The 16,565-nt window shown below is 50.6% G+C and overlaps 4 protein-coding genes across 4 annotated transcripts; 1 reads left to right on the top strand and 3 right to left on the bottom strand.

The window, feature by feature from the left end:
* Positions 1-641: 641 nt before the first annotated feature.
* Positions 642-2,067, top strand: CONPUDRAFT_156785 (uncharacterized protein; the record flags this gene model as incomplete). Its single annotated transcript, XM_007773789.1, has 4 exons — positions 642-667; positions 743-1,109; positions 1,287-1,703; positions 1,750-2,067. 4 exons carry the CDS (start codon positions 642-644, stop codon positions 2,065-2,067), a joined length of 1,128 nt encoding a protein of 375 aa, XP_007771979.1.
* A 3,003-nt stretch (positions 2,068-5,070) lies between these two features.
* Positions 5,071-5,589, bottom strand: CONPUDRAFT_61384 (uncharacterized protein; the record flags this gene model as incomplete). The annotated part of the gene is made up of 1 exon (XM_007773560.1): positions 5,071-5,589. A coding segment is annotated over one exon (519 nt), but the record flags the coding sequence as incomplete, so codon positions are not given.
* Positions 5,590-8,354: 2,765 nt separating this feature from the next.
* CONPUDRAFT_156783 (uncharacterized protein) lies at positions 8,355-9,086 on the bottom strand (the record flags this gene model as incomplete). Its single annotated transcript, XM_007773788.1, has 1 exon — positions 8,355-9,086. The coding sequence occupies one exon, from the start codon at positions 9,084-9,086 to the stop codon at positions 8,355-8,357; it is 732 nt and encodes a 243-aa protein (XP_007771978.1).
* Positions 9,087-13,356: 4,270 nt separating this feature from the next.
* On the bottom strand, positions 13,357-15,355 carry CONPUDRAFT_75427 (kinase-like protein; the record flags this gene model as incomplete). Its single annotated transcript, XM_007773661.1, has 8 exons — positions 13,357-13,544; positions 13,614-13,741; positions 13,845-13,912; positions 13,961-14,155; positions 14,207-14,256; positions 14,305-14,386; positions 14,523-14,701; positions 14,911-15,355. 8 exons carry the CDS (start codon positions 15,353-15,355, stop codon positions 13,357-13,359), a joined length of 1,335 nt encoding a protein of 444 aa, XP_007771851.1.
* Positions 15,356-16,565: the final 1,210 nt, after the last annotated feature.

Genomic DNA, 16,565 nt, shown 5'->3' with positions numbered 1-16,565 from the left:
ATTGACGACGGGAGAGATGGAATGAAGATCGTGCGAATGGTTCTGGTTGTACTTCCGTGATGGTGAGATGCTGGTGGGTCCGATGGAACAGTGAGAGGAAGCAGAGTGGAGCGAGGGTATGAGGAACCCCAACCTACAGCACCTGGCTGAGACGGGCGAACGAGCCTGGATCCGAGAAGCCGCGAGCTCTCCCCGTCAAGGGAGTGGACTTGTGGGTGTTGCCGACAGTGCTGGGGACAGTGCTGGGGACAGTGGGGGGAACAGGGCATGCCGATAGCAGAGCGGGGATGGGGTATCGTTGGTACCTCTTGGGTATCGCGCTTGCGGGGATTTGACAAGCGGGGAGGTACACCAGGTTTGAAATTGGTCACGACGTCGAGGGAAGAATTTCTCGTTGAACGTTGAGGGTCAGGTAGGTTAAAAATCGTGGACCTTCATAACATTGAAGGTGCGTAAAGTCTCTTAAAAGCGCTGCTTCCCTGTTTCCTCCACCCTGTTTTTGCTCCAGGCGCTCATTGATACCTGTAAGAAGTGTCGGGATTGCTACTGTCTGCGGAATCGCTTGACAGTTCGGTGCATGCACAGTGCACACCCGTGTGGATGGCAACAGAGCGGGAATGTGAACAGACGAGCGACTGGCCATGGTTGAAAGTTATGTTGAGGCCCTGTTATAATTGCGGGTATCGTCCGAATCTCGGAATCCGGAAATGGCAAAGGCGGGGCGGCACTAACCTTACTTTAGAGTACTCTCCTCTTCAACCCCCCGACGCGCCTTACCGGTACCGCTTGTCAGCGTGTTCCCAACTACATCGCCTACCTCTCATACCCTCACCTTGGTGGCCCAGGAAGGTGAACGAACAAACATAACCGACTACCTCCTGAAGAGCAACTCCCGTCTCATCCTGTTTACACCCCCTGTCGTCGTCAACATTCCAAAATCAGCGTCCTTCTCGCAGACACCCCAACAATCCGCACTGCCGCAGGACGTGCCGCAGGACAGGACATTGTCGCTTTTCTGGGTGTACTCGATCCCAGGAATTGGCCAGAGTGCTTACAGCAGGTCGTCAACATGCTCGGTTCGCCCAATATTCAGTATTCGACTCCCGCAGGTAAGCCGCATATACACGTAGTCTCTTTTAGCGCTGTCCCATCGACCACCATGATCACTCCATGCTGATATTTGACTTAGGCTCCATTCAGTGCCTTTGAGCGTGCCTGCGAGAATATTCCACGAAAGGCGGACGTTGAGATCAACGGCGCACGCCTTTTGAACCACATCATTTTAGAACGCCAAGTTGCGATCGCATGCGGTCGCCTGTCTCTCTTACTTCGTCCCCATCGTGTGCACGTTCCTCTTCACCCACACCGACACTTCGTTGCCTATCTTTTCAAGCGGGATTCCGACGACCCCGGTGGCTGGCGGCACGCGTGCCATGATATCATCGGGCTCCTCGTCGCACGGCCCCGAGATGCTCATGCCGGGGATGGCCAGCATTGCCGAGTACCCGGTGCATTCGACGAAGGACAAGAAAGCGAGCGTGACACTCAAAGCCTGCGAGTTCTGGCTCACGTTTGCCAATGGCCCGGACCTTGCCCGATACCTGCTTCCCCTTCTTCCCTGCTTCGCTCTCGCTCTTCTCGACCACATGGCCTGCGGAAAAGGCGAGTTGCTGTGGTTGGGAGGCGACGCGGAGGACAACACCGTTTCCGACGGAGCAGGACATCAAGCCTCGTCATTACGGTGGCAAGTCCCACGGTTTCGGGCGTAATCCCGCTGAGAGCCAGGCCAACGAAGAGGATACGAAGCGCGGAGCAAACGGCGAAGAGACAATCGACAACGACGATGAAGATCATGTTATGGATAAAGACCAGTTCGCTGACGAAATGCCAACGGAGGGGAATGTCAACAAATGCGCGGTCGCCGCTCTCGACGTTCTCATGGTAATATTTAGGGCGAATTTGATAAATGTCCTTCTCGATCCACTCAAGGTGAAGGTGGAGAGCGCGGAGTGGATGGAACGGGAGAGTGCAAATTTAGCTTTTTGTGTGATGGCCGAAGGTGTGTAACCCTTCTTGTCATTGTGTGCTATTTTCTAAGGCACATATAGGCTGTATCGATGCGATTGAACCGCAACGCCCTCATTCCCTTATTCCGTCAACTTGCTCAATGATCCCAAGTTTCGTCTCTCTGATCCGGCTCCGCGTACAATGGTCATCCTAACGTCCCTACTTAGCTCCTCATGCGCTTAATTACATGCTGGACACCCGGATGCTACTCGTCCGACGCCGATACAGGAGGTCTTGCCAGCCGTGATCCATAATCTGCGTAGAAAGAATCCCACGTCGCTCCTCCACCATCATTGGCCAACCCAGCTAGTCTCTACATCTCCATCGCATTTCTTCATAATCTCGCAGGTTTTTTCTCGCTTGCACAGCTCTCGTACAAAGCAGACTGCTGCTTGAACCCAGCCCTTAACGAAATCCTACTCCCATATCCATCACACCCCACGCAACCCTTACGAACTTAGATGTCAACGCCACCTTAAAGTTGGCTGCTCTCTTCCCCCTTCTCTCGCACTTCTCCCTATCCGACCTTCTAGAACCCAAGGCCTTGCACGCCCTTTAGTGGGTGCTGACAGCTCAGTCTAGCGAGGGCCAGGGTAGTCTTACGGACTACCTGAGCGAGTACGTTGTTACACTCAACATCAAGAAGATGAATTACTTAGGGATCTACGACTGCGTTCATCGCGTGGACGACGGAATATATTCGACGAGCAGTTAGGATCCGAAAACGGAGGAAATCTTGGCCTGCATATTTGAATATCTGCCGTATGTCGACAAGGCTGCGGAGGAGAGGGCGAAGGAGAACGAAATTGCAGGCGAGTCTTGCAATTATCTTATTCAACTTATCAGAGAATGAATGACTGCGTTTCTAGACCCCAGCGTAACGCAAAGCAGTCTACCTCTCGGCTCTTCTCTCGACCGCGCCAATGCATCATTATACGTCCTTTGCTGTTGGGCTGGCCACTATCAGGCGTCTCCCGACCAGACGGGTCTCAGGAGCGTGCTTAGCCGCTCCTTCTCCGCTCGTGGCTCCTCGTGAAGACGAGGGAGGAATCAACATATTTGAGTGGGTCTTTTTTCTCGTCCTATCATGTTCGGAAGCATTATGAATGTTGGCCGTGTCTCCGTAGCACCTACCACCATAGTCATTCTTCTTGGCAATCTAGTCGCGCGCACCTATACTGGCGCCGTGTCTCTACCAACCTTTGTCACAGAAAGAAGTTCGCGGCGTCGTTGCCCTTCCCATGATAATAAATTTACGATATCCTCCAGGTCATTGCGGTTCTCAAGAAAGTTCATCTGGTTGTTATGAAATGAAGGACGTGTTTCTATACTGGCAGGCTTCGAGCTCGCTCCCGAGGTTCACCGTCTATGTTCTACTTCCATGTTGCCATGATCCATGTGTGCGCACGCTGCATCGCTCAGCTCACCCCCTTGATTATCTCTGCGTGCACCAACTAGAGCTTCACTCGACTGTGTATCATCTCATATTACTTCTCGTCGATCTAGGCCCAGCGCACTGGCCAAACCCTGGCTCACAGCCCGAGCCGCACTGCGTAGTATCTAACAGTGTCCCCATTTCCGCACCCACTGAACCTGCCAAAAACTTGCAAACCCTCAACCACTTACGTGTCATTTCGGTATCCCGGCGCCTACAACATACAAGTCCAGCATAACGGCAGCTCTGGTTGACTGCACGCTAGTCACGAATCCGAGGCTAATCACGGTTTCACATGTTATCATCATTCTTACCGGAAGCAAAGCAGACGGATGTTTCGTTCAACGGCAAGGCCCATTATCGTCTTCACCGTTGCGTCTGGCCATCTGAACAAGGTGCATCTGTTTGGACTTCCCGTTTTTCTGCTGAGCATTGTTTCAGGTCATTCATTGCTTTCTGCATAGCTACAGTGACGTTCAGTACGCGTGTTGGTCAATATGTCTGTAATCTGTAGGTAGCCATAAATTCAAAAACACATCGTGGGCTTCAAGGCCTAGAACTATGCATGTATCGTCAACGTAACCCTCTGAGCGATCTCACACAACTCATGGGTTCATTGAACCCATGTCAGCGCGTTTTGAATGCGGCCCAACTTGAAGAAGGTCTTCGTCTATACAACGGAGACTAGCTAGATAAAAGCTCCAATAATTTATCTGGGTCGCTCTGTCGGTGCTGTTCTATTCCTATAAAGAGTGGAATGAAACAATCACTCAGCGCAACCACTATGACGCCTTTGGGGACGTGCTCACCGTGCGATTGTCTAAAGGAAGAACAAAGAGGTACTTCTCATCTGACTCTCCTGGAAGTGCGGTAGGTGCACTCGCGAAGTGGCAGACTATGTCGTTCAGCCTGATAATGTGTCGTCGCATGCATCCCTCTTCCCTGGAGCTCATCATGCGGCAACCGATGTCGATGAACTGGCGATATACATCCTTGCATAGTAGATCTGAGGGCAGGGGCAAAAGCTCGTCGACAGTGAAAAAGGTATCGGTTATAGATGTACCATCTTCATATGTACGTTTGTGCATGAATATTGTTTGAATGTGGCCTAGCAAGTCTCCAGAGCGATCAGGATCATGGAAAACAATCTGGCTATCTCTGAGAGAGTGAGACACGGTAGCAAATACTTCGCCATGTCTTGATATCTTTTGTAGATGATTCACCCGGGGCCATGCAGGCCCAAGCGCATCTGGGCGTCCACTATGTTCCAATAGCCACCTTTGGAGTAACTTGATATCTTCGGACGGGAGAGGCTCAAGCTTCTTTGCTGACCATGTAGGGCGAGTCTCCTCATGCGCAAGTTCCGGATGCACTCCTATCATGTCGTTAAGGAACGTCCCACGTACATCGGCCTGAAAGACGCGTTCGTAGGCAGCGACAAGGCTGACCAGCTCCAGGGGCAGTTGTTGATCAGTGAATAGGGCACGTAAGTTTTGGCTCATGCAAAACTTGACAAGCATGGTATATTCCATCTCGCCTGGTCAATAGAAAGAAAAAAAGCATTAGCATCAGAAACTAGTCTTCAGGTAACAGTCGAGCTCACCAAAGCGCTTATTAGTAGAAATTTTCTGGATAAGTCCATTATAGCGCTCAAAAGGAAAGCATCGCCAAGAATGGACTGGGCCGAAGTTCGCAAGCTGCTCCCCAAAATGAAGCACCAAGTGATGCGTTGGTGATAACGTCACCCCTTTATACAAGGATAGGAGACCTTGTAGATAGCGTTTCATGTAGAAATTGTACTTGTCTATTCGCGAAGCAGTCATGTTCCGCATCATAGCGATCTTGACTGCCGACACCAAGTCCATGAAATTCGAATACATGGCTGGGTAGTTCAATGCAGTTTTGGTGGAGACCTTGTTACCCCACAGACGACCAAGGGTATACGGGAGGTTGACTGAACAAAGGGAGCGATAGTGGTCGGCACTCAGTTTTCCATGCTCGGTAGAGCCGGATTTGGTTGGAGCAATGGAAACCCATGACGGGATTGATAACTTCGACATGTCGTTCCAAATAGCGTTGATCGTTTCGCGACCCAAAACCCTAGTCTTGGCTCTTGTGCTCTTGCGCTTCGGTTTCTTCTTTTCTAGTTCCGCTCGCTTTTTCTGGTACGTAGCCGTGAGCTTGCCGTCCTCATCGGTAATCCCAATATCTGTGCGCTAACGTGAACCATGAGGTAATTATAATAGCTCAAAAAAAGTCAAGTAATGGTGTTAAAACTCACCCATGCGCGCAATTTATCCACGATATTTTCTTTGGTCATAGACTGTAGACCGCCGTCGCATAGAGGGTCTCGTGATATCTGGTCTTGGAAAACTGAGGAACATAGCAGCACGAGTTCATTTTTTCGAAAGGCATTGAAGGCAGTCTTTGCGACGGCTGTTTCGAGCACTTCAATGGCGTGGCCTAGGTCAAAGGTATTCTCTTCATGAGGGCTCTGGATGGATGTGGACATTTGCGACGTCAGTATCGGGTCGCCGCTGCGGGAGGGGCTGCCTGGTAGGGGAATGGTAGGCTCTGGGGTCATGACTATGTCTTGCGCAGGTTGGCTATTAGTAAGCAAAGCCGTCGAGGAAGGAGCATGCCCATGACTTGATCCGGAAGGAGGTCCTATGGAGGAATGAACCGCATTCGTCGAGTGCCGAGGGAGAGTACGCCTAGCATAGAGCTTATGGTTTGAACCCGTCCAACCGTTCTCTATGCGCTGCATTACTATCAGTACAGCTGGGTACATCTTCAAAGCACGACCCACATAAGCCAATAATTTATCAGACATATCGCTATTCTTCAGTTTTGCCGTTGTAAAGTCACCGCCCAACTTCAGTTTGCAGAGGTATTCCAGGCATCGCTTCGGGAGGTTGCGAACTGCAGAAGGCCCCGAAGACTGATGAAAGGCGCTCAATGCTCGGGAGACGTCAGCCTCGCTGAGCTTGTCGGTGGACGATGCTTGCCCACAAGCTGCTGAATGTAGACTCGCTGAAGATCCACTAGTGGGGAGTTGCTGCGAGCTCATGACCCGTGGACTACTCGGTGGGGCTTGACGAACAGTGGATTGCGAGCTTGTGTCCATATTGGCTTGGGAACAAGGTTCTGCCACAGGGGGGTCTTCACTACGTGGATCATTGAGCTTTTTTCCGCGCTCGTCAAACCAGTTCTGATCAACGCGCTGATGAAACGTCGTCAGCTAAGCTATTGTGTATGAAGTTAATTAACACGTACAAATTTGAGGAGAGTCTTTAGTAAATATCCCTTGCGGCCACCAAAACGGACACCACTGTCACGACAAAGAACTCTGAGAGTCTCTTCGGAGAGCTTGTTGAGATCCGCCTTTGAGCCATTGCGCAAGACATCAAAGCCATGTTTAACTTGTGCATCGGAGGGAGACTTGGGTCCCAGAAAACGGTCGTAAAGAATGCCTGGTCCATCTTCAAATTTGACGTCCATTCCCCAGATCTCTCGACAATGTTTCATGAATAGGACCAACAGAAAAGAATGCATCGAATCCAAAAGAGCAAACCGAGTAGGGTCCCAGTATGGTAACCTTAGTAGTTCACTCCACCGAATACCATGGTCTTCATATATCTGAGTGCGATATTTTGTCGTCTTGGCATTCTTCCATCTCCTTGCAATGTTCAGATGCTCTGACCACGTCCGTCGTGTCCATAATGAGGGATCTAGATTACCTATGTCATGTGCTTTGGTGTAGCAGTAAGAGCAAAAATGTTGGGAATTGTGCGATGCGCACCCAGCCATTTGTCGTGCCGCTACAAGATCACAAACCAGCGGAACCAGTGCCACCCGTATGTGCCTGCCTAACGGATGCAGCGCCGTGCGAGTTACTCGAATGCCTTTCTTCCAGCAAATAAGGAGATCATCGACGACGGGTCGAAGGAGGTGATTGATTTGATGGAGCGAGGGCTGCTTCGGCCCGGGAATGATGGCAACAAGATACATGTTCTCCACCTTGTAGCGTAATGAGGGAGGTAGATTCAAACAAACCATATAAATGGCACCAGACGACACATGATGGCCACCTGTACGATTACCGTATGGGTTGAAGTTGTCCATGTTCATGCTCAAGATATAACGCCCTTCGTTAACACCGCTACGAACAAAGAATTCTCCGTCTGGGCCTCGAAATTCTCGCAGGACTGGAGCATCCCAGACGTCGCGGTGTTTCTTGGGTGGACCTTCCTCTCTTTTGATCGGGTCTTGCTCCAAAAGCTCTTCGATAAGCTTGCGGGAATGCAGTCGGCCTAGCCAATCCTTGATGTCGTGATAATGAAAGAGACGAGCGGGCTTTGAGTTCTTGACTCTGCCGGATGCCTTGGTTTTAGCGCGAGTTCGTTGCCTTGCAGCTTTAGAAGGGCGGCGGAGCTTGCGGAGCAAGCGACCGCAAGGCTTGCTGGAGGCCGTTTCCTTGCTGGTACAGTATTTTGGATAGGCGGCGTCGGCATCGTAGCAACAGAAACACTTGGGGCAGCAGACAAATGATTTCGTGATTGGGCGCAGTCCAAGACTATCAATAGCGTATTTGACTCCTTTGGGAATGCTATCAACGATTCTTTGCTCATGAAAGCTCGTTGGAGTTTGGCAGGAGAATGCGAGTTCAAGAAGGAGTCGCAGCAGTGATGAAACAAACGAGCAAGAGCTGACCGAAAGATGACAGAGAAGATGGAGCGCGGCAAGTAGAAGATAACAGACAAGTGTGATGGGATTGAACCCAGATGTTGCCGAGAACAGTTGATCTAGCCGACGGTTTGAATCAGCATCAGCAAAGAGTTATATATAATAGTTACACACCTGTATCAACGGTCACGGTTTCGCTGTTCCCTTCTGGATCACCTTCATCTTCATCTTCCGCGGTAACACTTTCTTCGTCAGTCCACTCATCCGAGTCGGTACCTTCACCAGAAATGTCTTCGCTCTCCGTATCACCGAATTCTTCCGACCCAGAGCCATCTTCGTCACTTTCAGTCTCTATGCTTTTCGTAGCCAGCTTTTCCGTATCTGTTATCCAGGAACCCGTCTTTGAGGAGAGATCGAGTTTCTGTCGCATCCATTCTTCCCTTTTACCCAGCTGGAGGTCATGATATGCTGCTAGCAAAGACCGCTTGAGACTGATGGCCTTCAGACGAACCGTGGATTTGAGGTGTTTACGGGCCTTGTCTGCGGCTATCATGCATTCCAGTAACCACTCTTCAAAACCTAGGATTGGGGCATTATCGGGGAATGTGTACACAAGCGCCAGCTCCCCACAGTTTACCGTGAGAGGGGCTTCATTCAATGAGTCAGTGGTAGGCGGCGGCGAAGCCTCTTCGGGAGGATAACAGAACTTGAGGGGTTTGCGGAATAGTTGCTCTGCCTTGTGCCTGAGAAGTTCGTTCCGAAAATGATCCAGTAATTCTATAAGCGTGTCGCTTTCTTGAGGGAAGAGATCGTTTTCCGTGACTTCTGTATCAACATGTCCTTGACTATTGGTCGGCGTGGGCAGGACAACGGTGGATGGCTTGACAATAGATGACATGTGACCTAAGTCGGGGATGAGTCAAATGAATACAAGGGAGGATGAGTGCAAGGAGACAGTGCTCACTTGTTTGCGGCAAGCCGTTATAAAAGTATCGTCCCCGACGCACATTGATAGGATTGGCAGAGGAGCTTTCCTCCCGGACATCGCTGGGAACCGAAAAAACTGCTGGAGCAATGCCACGAACATTTTCCATCCTTCGATGGTCTGCATATTCCTTGGCCCCGACATATCTGCCTTTGACAATCTGGCCGTAAGGGTCTATCACGTTAGAGAACTGACAATCCCAGCAAGTGCATAGCTGGCGCTTGGGGGGGACTGGAGGGGGCTTTGACTGCCCTACGGGACGTCCATGCTTCAAATAGGGACGCATTGTTCGCTAGTGGTGTGACGTCAAGCACGAAAGGAACCAGCGCATGGAAGCCAATAGACAGTGTCGTTAGGTCTGAAGCTGAAGGTCTGATCAATGCATTGCGGTCATCGCGGTTCACATTCATTTCCCATTCTGTAATGCTACCGAACTAACGGCCGGATATTCGACATCGAGGTGCAACACCACCTGCTTACTGTGAACTGATGCGAGTCAAACAGTGCGCGCTGAGAAGGCATACGAAAGAAAGTCAACGTTAATATTTTTACACCATGCGTCGGCATTGCTGGTGCTGAAATTTCAAACATAGTGTTTAAGCATATAATCCGATGACGATCCAATCATCATACTCTACAAGAAGATTCAAAAAACAAAGAGGCCTACGAAACCTTAGACTCCCGCATAATTCACCAAGTGCTACCATGATGCCCTCACTCTTGACCATAGCGGCGGCATGACCGATGACGATGCGAACCGCTATCTCACAGTCGCTGTGGCCCATGGTCCCGATGAGGTCCGATCTGCACGAAGACGAGCATACGACAGCCTCCTGCATTGGCCACCGGCCATCTCCCGCCCTGGTCACATTCTACATCGACGGAAGATTGGGCTCTTATTGTACCGACGCGTGTGCTTGGGAACCCTCGCTTACTTCCTCTTTCAGCTCCCCGTACTCACCCCCCGTGCCCGTGTTTCATGCCCATTGCCCGTTTCTGCTCTTGTTGAGAATGCGTTGGGGCAACATCTCTGCCTCGATGGCCTCGCGAGCTGCAAGAACGTCCTTAAGTACACAGCCATTAATGGGGTGGCTGTGAAGGGATGGCTACGCCTTCGAGAGCTCTTGAGCGAGCCTTCAAAAGTCTTCACAATGAGATGCTGCCGGGGGCGGGCCCGCCTGTCTTGGGGCCATGGTAATAGATGAGTGTAGATAAAAGGCAGGGACAAGGGATAGTGAGGGAGATTGGGGGCTGTACGCACAAAAATTCTGATCAACATCCGTTTATAATGCAACATTTGAAGTGAATGCATTTACGGACCGACGAGGGTATCGCCACTTTTTTCATGGCGTTCGAAAGCTGGTGCGGCCCCATTCCATTATCGCGGCTTTCTGGATTTCAGTGTATGCGACTGTAAATGTGCCAGTGGTCGAGGATGTGACGGCACTCGCTCGGTGGGCGAGTGTTTTCTATGCCGTTCAAGGTCGAATGCTGCCGACTCGAACCATTGAGCGTGCCACTGGCAGTCGTTCCCTACAGCTCGGCCCCACTTTCGGATGCGACTCTCCACGAGAACAACGTCTCTTTTCTTGAGTGCTGCGACGGCTATCTTGTCCAAATCGTGCTTGCGCTTGATGTCCGGGCGGCCGTCATAGACATAGTTAAAAAAAAAAAGAGCTCTTGATATTGTTAGAATGAAGTGCGATTACCAATAGACGAAGCCGACCTAGCCGTCGTGGTACCGTTGAACTTGCGCATCTGCCATAGGACGAAACGGTAACGCTCCAAGGTTCAGTTGAGTACGCTGACAGGATGTGTTTGTTAACTGAAAACTGTCATACAGATATCAAGACATACTGCGTTTAAATAGGGATAGAAAAGCCAGAGTGCGTTAGCCGCTTGCATGGACAACGGTCGGACTCCCTAGTGTCCTGAGGGCTACCACATAGCTAACTGCGTGTTTGTTGGTTTCGGTTTTAATACATTCTCGCCTTAGGCGGTGTTGAGGCAAAAAAAAAAGCATGGACAACGGTCCCGCCAAGAAAGGAAGGATGCTAAAGCGTAACTTTGTTAGCGGGGATTCCAACCTCAATAAATTTCAGTGAAGTGACGCGGTCGACGAATAGAACAGTTAATCATGACGCATTGCGAGGCAATAGAGGGGGGGGGAAGCGTAAGACGCTTTGCATCGCGGGCATACTCAGATACGCCACGAATTCGCCTAATCCAAATTTAAAAGAAAGAAAGCGGCTTATTAGTTTATATCCTCTACCGAATGAAAACGAAGTAAACTAACCGCTGGAGACAGGATGGATACTCGCTGATAGAGGTTAAGTCAATATGTAAAGAAGTAGGAGACGGAACAGAAGCGATGGTCGCAAATTTGCTGATAGACTAAGTTAGATGGCACCGTAGAATTGATGAAGGTTTGCGTCGGATGCATGGAGCAAGGGCCTAGTTTGAGAACGTCAATCAAAATATACGCTCGTATATCGCAGCCAATAAGCTGGATTATACATCCTAGGCCTACACATCTCCCCTTCCCCGTAATAAGTGGGGAAAAGAGCGCGATAAGAAAACGCCATCAATAACAGAAATGATGAACGGCGGCAGTCCAGCTAACGCGAACAATGGGACAGGGGTAGAGTGAGATATAATATAATCATGAGAAGCAGCCTGCGAATGAGGGTAAAGCATAATCGAACCCTAAGTATATATTGAGCACTGGAACTAAAAAAGAAGGGAACCGAACAACGAGGGTATCCGATGCCAGTAAGCATGGGAACTATATAGATAAATGAATCCGTGTAGCAGGCGGAGTAACGAGAGGGCTACCACCAGATGTAAACGATCGAGTCCAGGAACAACACATAGGTTGCGGTCCCGCTGTGAGTGTAGCAGGTGCGGGAATAGGGACTCTGCCATACTCTGGATAACGCGGCTCCGCTCGGGTTGCGAGCCAGCGTTTGTTTAGTACGCTGGGCCTGGGTTGACAAGAAGCGCCGGAGTTCTTCGGGCTTCATCGAGACCTTGCGGCCGAACTCGGCGTGCGGGCAGCGCGACAGATGAACGAGACGCGGTCCGAAATCCACAGACTGGTGGAATAAGGCGCCGCGGGAACTGAGTGCGAATGATAGGGACAACAGTGCGAGCACCGGCAATGGCACCCCCAGCGACAATATCGCCATTGGGATGAGATGAGGTCGGCCGTGGGCATCGTTGACATCGTCACCCATCATAGCGTAGAGGTGGCCGAGGCTCTGGGGGGTACTTGACAATCTCGAACTGTTCCGTGAAGACTCTAGCAAAACTATCGGCGTTGAGAATCATGTCGTTGCTGGGTGTGCGCCTGCTACAAGGAGGGGTCCTTCCTCGCTAGCCTTGGTTCGGTTCATTTCGTCACAACAACAATTTGTCTCCTTAGCGATGGCGAGCTGAGCGCCGGCGACCATCTTGACCTGTATGCCGAGAGCGTGATTGGTACATTCGTGAACGGGGTTGTATGATTTGAGCACAAGAAGCAGATGCCACTACGCGCATGACCAAGGGTTGCGGGGCGAAGGAACTGGCCAAGCACACGAAGTTTTCAGCCGGGACAGGCGGTAAGAAGGGTTCGGCGGCCCGAAACGAGAAGACGTGAGTGCTGGCGTAAGCGTCATTCGCTTCAGCCAAAGCGGGGGTGTTAGACCCAGAGGGAAGGGGGAGCCATTTGCGCTGGCGACTGCGCTTCAAGGGGCTTCGGGCGACGTGTGCGACGTCGAACCCACGCAGGCGACTGCGTTCATGGGAGGGAAAAGCCAGGTGTCTCTGAGCTTGCGTATCCTCCGGTATTTTTCAAAATCCGATTCCCACGGTCGTGGCTGCCCGAGACGGACACTGGAGGGCCAAGTGAGGACTGTAACGTTAAACATGTGCGCGAGCACTTAAGTGGCAAGCATGAATTTAGGAAGTTGCTACTTCATCATCTAGGCGTGAGGCCACCCGATTCTTATGTTCACATGATCTCTATTAGCATGAGCTTAATCCGTTAAAATTTATCGCTACAATGCCAAGGCGTTCATACTATGGTCTACTGGGCCATGCTACTGCGATGAATGGCGGATCTGCGCGTATGGATGATCATCAAACAGTATCAGCCACGGGGGTTCGAACTATAGCGCTAGCTTGGTCTTGAACTTACACGTCAAGGATCACCTAGTTCGGACTGGGCACCCAAACTAACAGAATAGGTCGGATCTTCTGATTGATGTGTCAAGGTAAGCGCATGTCGGTGCTCCCAAGTTTGCTCGATCCACTCGTGATGCATGAGGCTAGCGACAGTGAGGCGCTTAGATGGGTCTATAAGAAGCAATTTGCTCAAAACATCTCTGGCTGAAGGTTTGGCATATCAATTACTCCGAGTTATGAGGAAGCTAGGTAAGTATAACAATTCGTGCGCACCCCCCGGAGTTACTGCATGCGGTAAACGCCTGAAGATAGGAGATTGGTGCTTGACAAAATGGAGATCTTGGCCATTTTCTTGAGGAACACCTCGACCCCTGTTCTTAAATGGAGAGCGCCTTGACAGCCTACAACGTTTAAGGACGAAAGTAAGCCGCCGTACATGAACATATGGCCTACATTCTGAATAATGTCACTCCAAGACTGAAGCAGTCTGCAGGGTAGCTGTACCTATGCCCAATAGGTGCGTCGCGTGCAGAGACTTCGGGCGCCATGAACATTGGAGTACCGCATATTGTCTGCACAGAACTGTCAGTGAAGCATTTGATCACAGGGCTCGGACTCACGCCTGCGTAAGTGCCCTCATGGATCAACTTTGCAAGACCAAAGTCTGCGAGTTTGACGCGGATTGGGTCCAGGTTGGAAACAAGGATATTCTGAAAATAGAAGTTGTCCAGACGGATAATCGCTTGCAATTGGCAGAATGGGTAGCCTACCCCTGGCTTTATGTCGCGGTGCACAATTCGATGGGAGTGAAGGTACTGCTGGATAATGAGCATGTCGATAAGGTATTAACAAACCACCAAACGTACTTCAAGTGCATCACAGAGATCAGCGACTACTAGCTTCGACGTGTCTTCTGCTACAGCGATCATCAGAATCTTAGTGAAAGAAGCCAAGCATAACTCACACATCGGATCGTGCAGCTGGATTAACCCTTCGAGATCGCCGTATTCTACTTTCTCCATGACGAGAACTGAAGAAGCAGATGACTCCAAATAGTCGAATAACCACAAATGAAGCTCACATATTTGGCTTGCTGACTCATGGACAGATTTCAGCGATACAATGTTGGGCTGGTATTGTGATGGGATGCGTAAAAGCGACTAGGACTGCGGATTGGCTCACGTGGCGAAGTTGCATCATAAGCCAGATTTCTCTGAGGATAGGTGCATTGCGCCGTCTGGCAGGAAGGAACGGGATCTTGGGTAATCGCTTTACAGCATACGCCTTTCTAGTTTTGATTTCTGTGGCCTCGTACACTTGTCCAAAGCCACCTGTGCCGAGGCTTGGACTGAGGTCAGAATCTGTAATGGAACCATACATTGCAAGGCATACCATGCTCCCATCTCGTAGAGATTGTCGAACTGGAGAAAATGATGTCCCGTATAAGTGAATGACCCATGTGCACGTATTGATAAGACGAGTCTCACATCATCGGTAGGAATGGATATAAAGATAATGGCTTATAGATGTGAACTTGCCCGCATATTGAAGATAATAGGATAGTACATACTGTAAGGATCGGCACCATCGGTAAGCGTTATGGAAGACCCTTCGACAATTTGCCTAGTTTGATCTTTGAGTAACAACGTTCCATCCACCTGTGATAATGAATTGAGGTAAGGCCATGCAAGAAGGCAGGTAAGTGCTTGCTCGGGTGACAAAGTCGGTGTGGCTTTCTGCCCAGTATAGCGGGTTCCCGTCAGGGTCACCGGTACGATACATGGAAAGGTGTTCTTGATCTGGTTGATCATGTCAGCCAGAACATGTTTCACGGAGCAAGAAATCAGCCAACCGATTGCATCGGTGGAAAACACAACGTCGTTCGGATCAACAGCGCGTCCTAGTTTGTAACGATCTTTGGGTGCTTGTAGGGGGATATCTCGGTCCAACCAGCCGTGATTAGGGATGCGGATGCGCATTAGCCCCCATACCGAAGGGAGGTAATGATAGACCATTTTTGAGCTCTCTTGAAACGTCACAAAGCGTTGGTGAGTCCCGATAGGTCACGTGAGATTCCAGATTTGGCAGGGCGCGCCTAAGTACTCTCGTTTCCTCCGCACGCTTCGAGTTTTCAAATTAAGGGCTGGGTGTGCGTAGGATTATATCTTTTACATGACCTGCATATTGATAATCAGTCTTCAGTTGCTCTCGAAGGAGAGTACTCATGGAAAGGGTTCAGGCTATGCTAGTTACACAATACACGTTCGCCGATGTGAATTGTGCAGCCAAGGTATGGTGTTTTGGTTCGCTTCATCATGTTACGGATAGCTAACCACCGACAAACCACAGATTCCCGACACTATGCCCTTAGAAGAAGCATCGCCTATCTCTGCCTCTCCCTGCCTGTGTAGACACCGCCTCTGATCCTCCCCGGCAAGCCCGACACATAAAAGGGGCAAACCATATATGTGCTTGGGGCCTTTAGATCTTGGTCTGTTGGTCATAACGGTGGGTCCGTAAATTTACCTTGGCTTAACACTGGATCAGTATTGACCCGGGTTTCCGATCATCAGCTTGCTCGTCTCGCCGACTTCCCCACCATATGCATCCCGACGTCGCTACGAGAGATCTCTTGAAGCTATGCATGTTATCGGCGGGCACCTTTTTCCAGACGATATCAATTGCTGCCCGCGTGAAGTCAATCACATCCGGCCCCATCAAGACTGGCTGCGACAGGATTTCAGAAACTAAATGCCTTCTTCGCCGCCGCACCGTAGCCCACCCGACCCTCAACGAGAAATTCTTCCCTCGACGTCGTGACCAATTTCAAACCTGGTGTACCTCCCCGCTTGTCAAATCCCCGCAAGCGCGATACCCAAGAGGTACCAACGATACCCCATCCCCGCTCTGCTATCGGCATGCCCTGTTCCCCCCACTGTCCCCAGCACTGTCCCCAGCACTGTCGGCAACACCCACAAGTCCACTCCCTTGACGGGGAGAGCTCGCGGCTTCTCGGATCCAGGCTCGTTCGCCCGTCTCAGCCAGGTGCTGTAGGTTGGGGTTCCTCATACCCTCGCTCCACTCTGCTTCCTCTCACTGTTCCATCGGACCCACCAGCATCTCACCATCACGGAAGGTACAACCAGAACCATTCGCACGATCTTCATTCCATCTCTCCCGTCGTCAATCTCCCTCGACCCAGTTCAGCGCGATGGGCGGCTATAG

Source organism: Coniophora puteana, assembly GCF_000271625.1.
Source record: "Coniophora puteana RWD-64-598 SS2 unplaced genomic scaffold CONPUscaffold_11, whole genome shotgun sequence".
Classification (NCBI taxonomy): Eukaryota; Fungi; Basidiomycota; class Agaricomycetes; order Boletales; family Coniophoraceae; genus Coniophora; species Coniophora puteana.
Note: the sequence above shows the minus strand (reverse complement) of the source record. Positions and strands in the feature narration are given on the sequence as shown.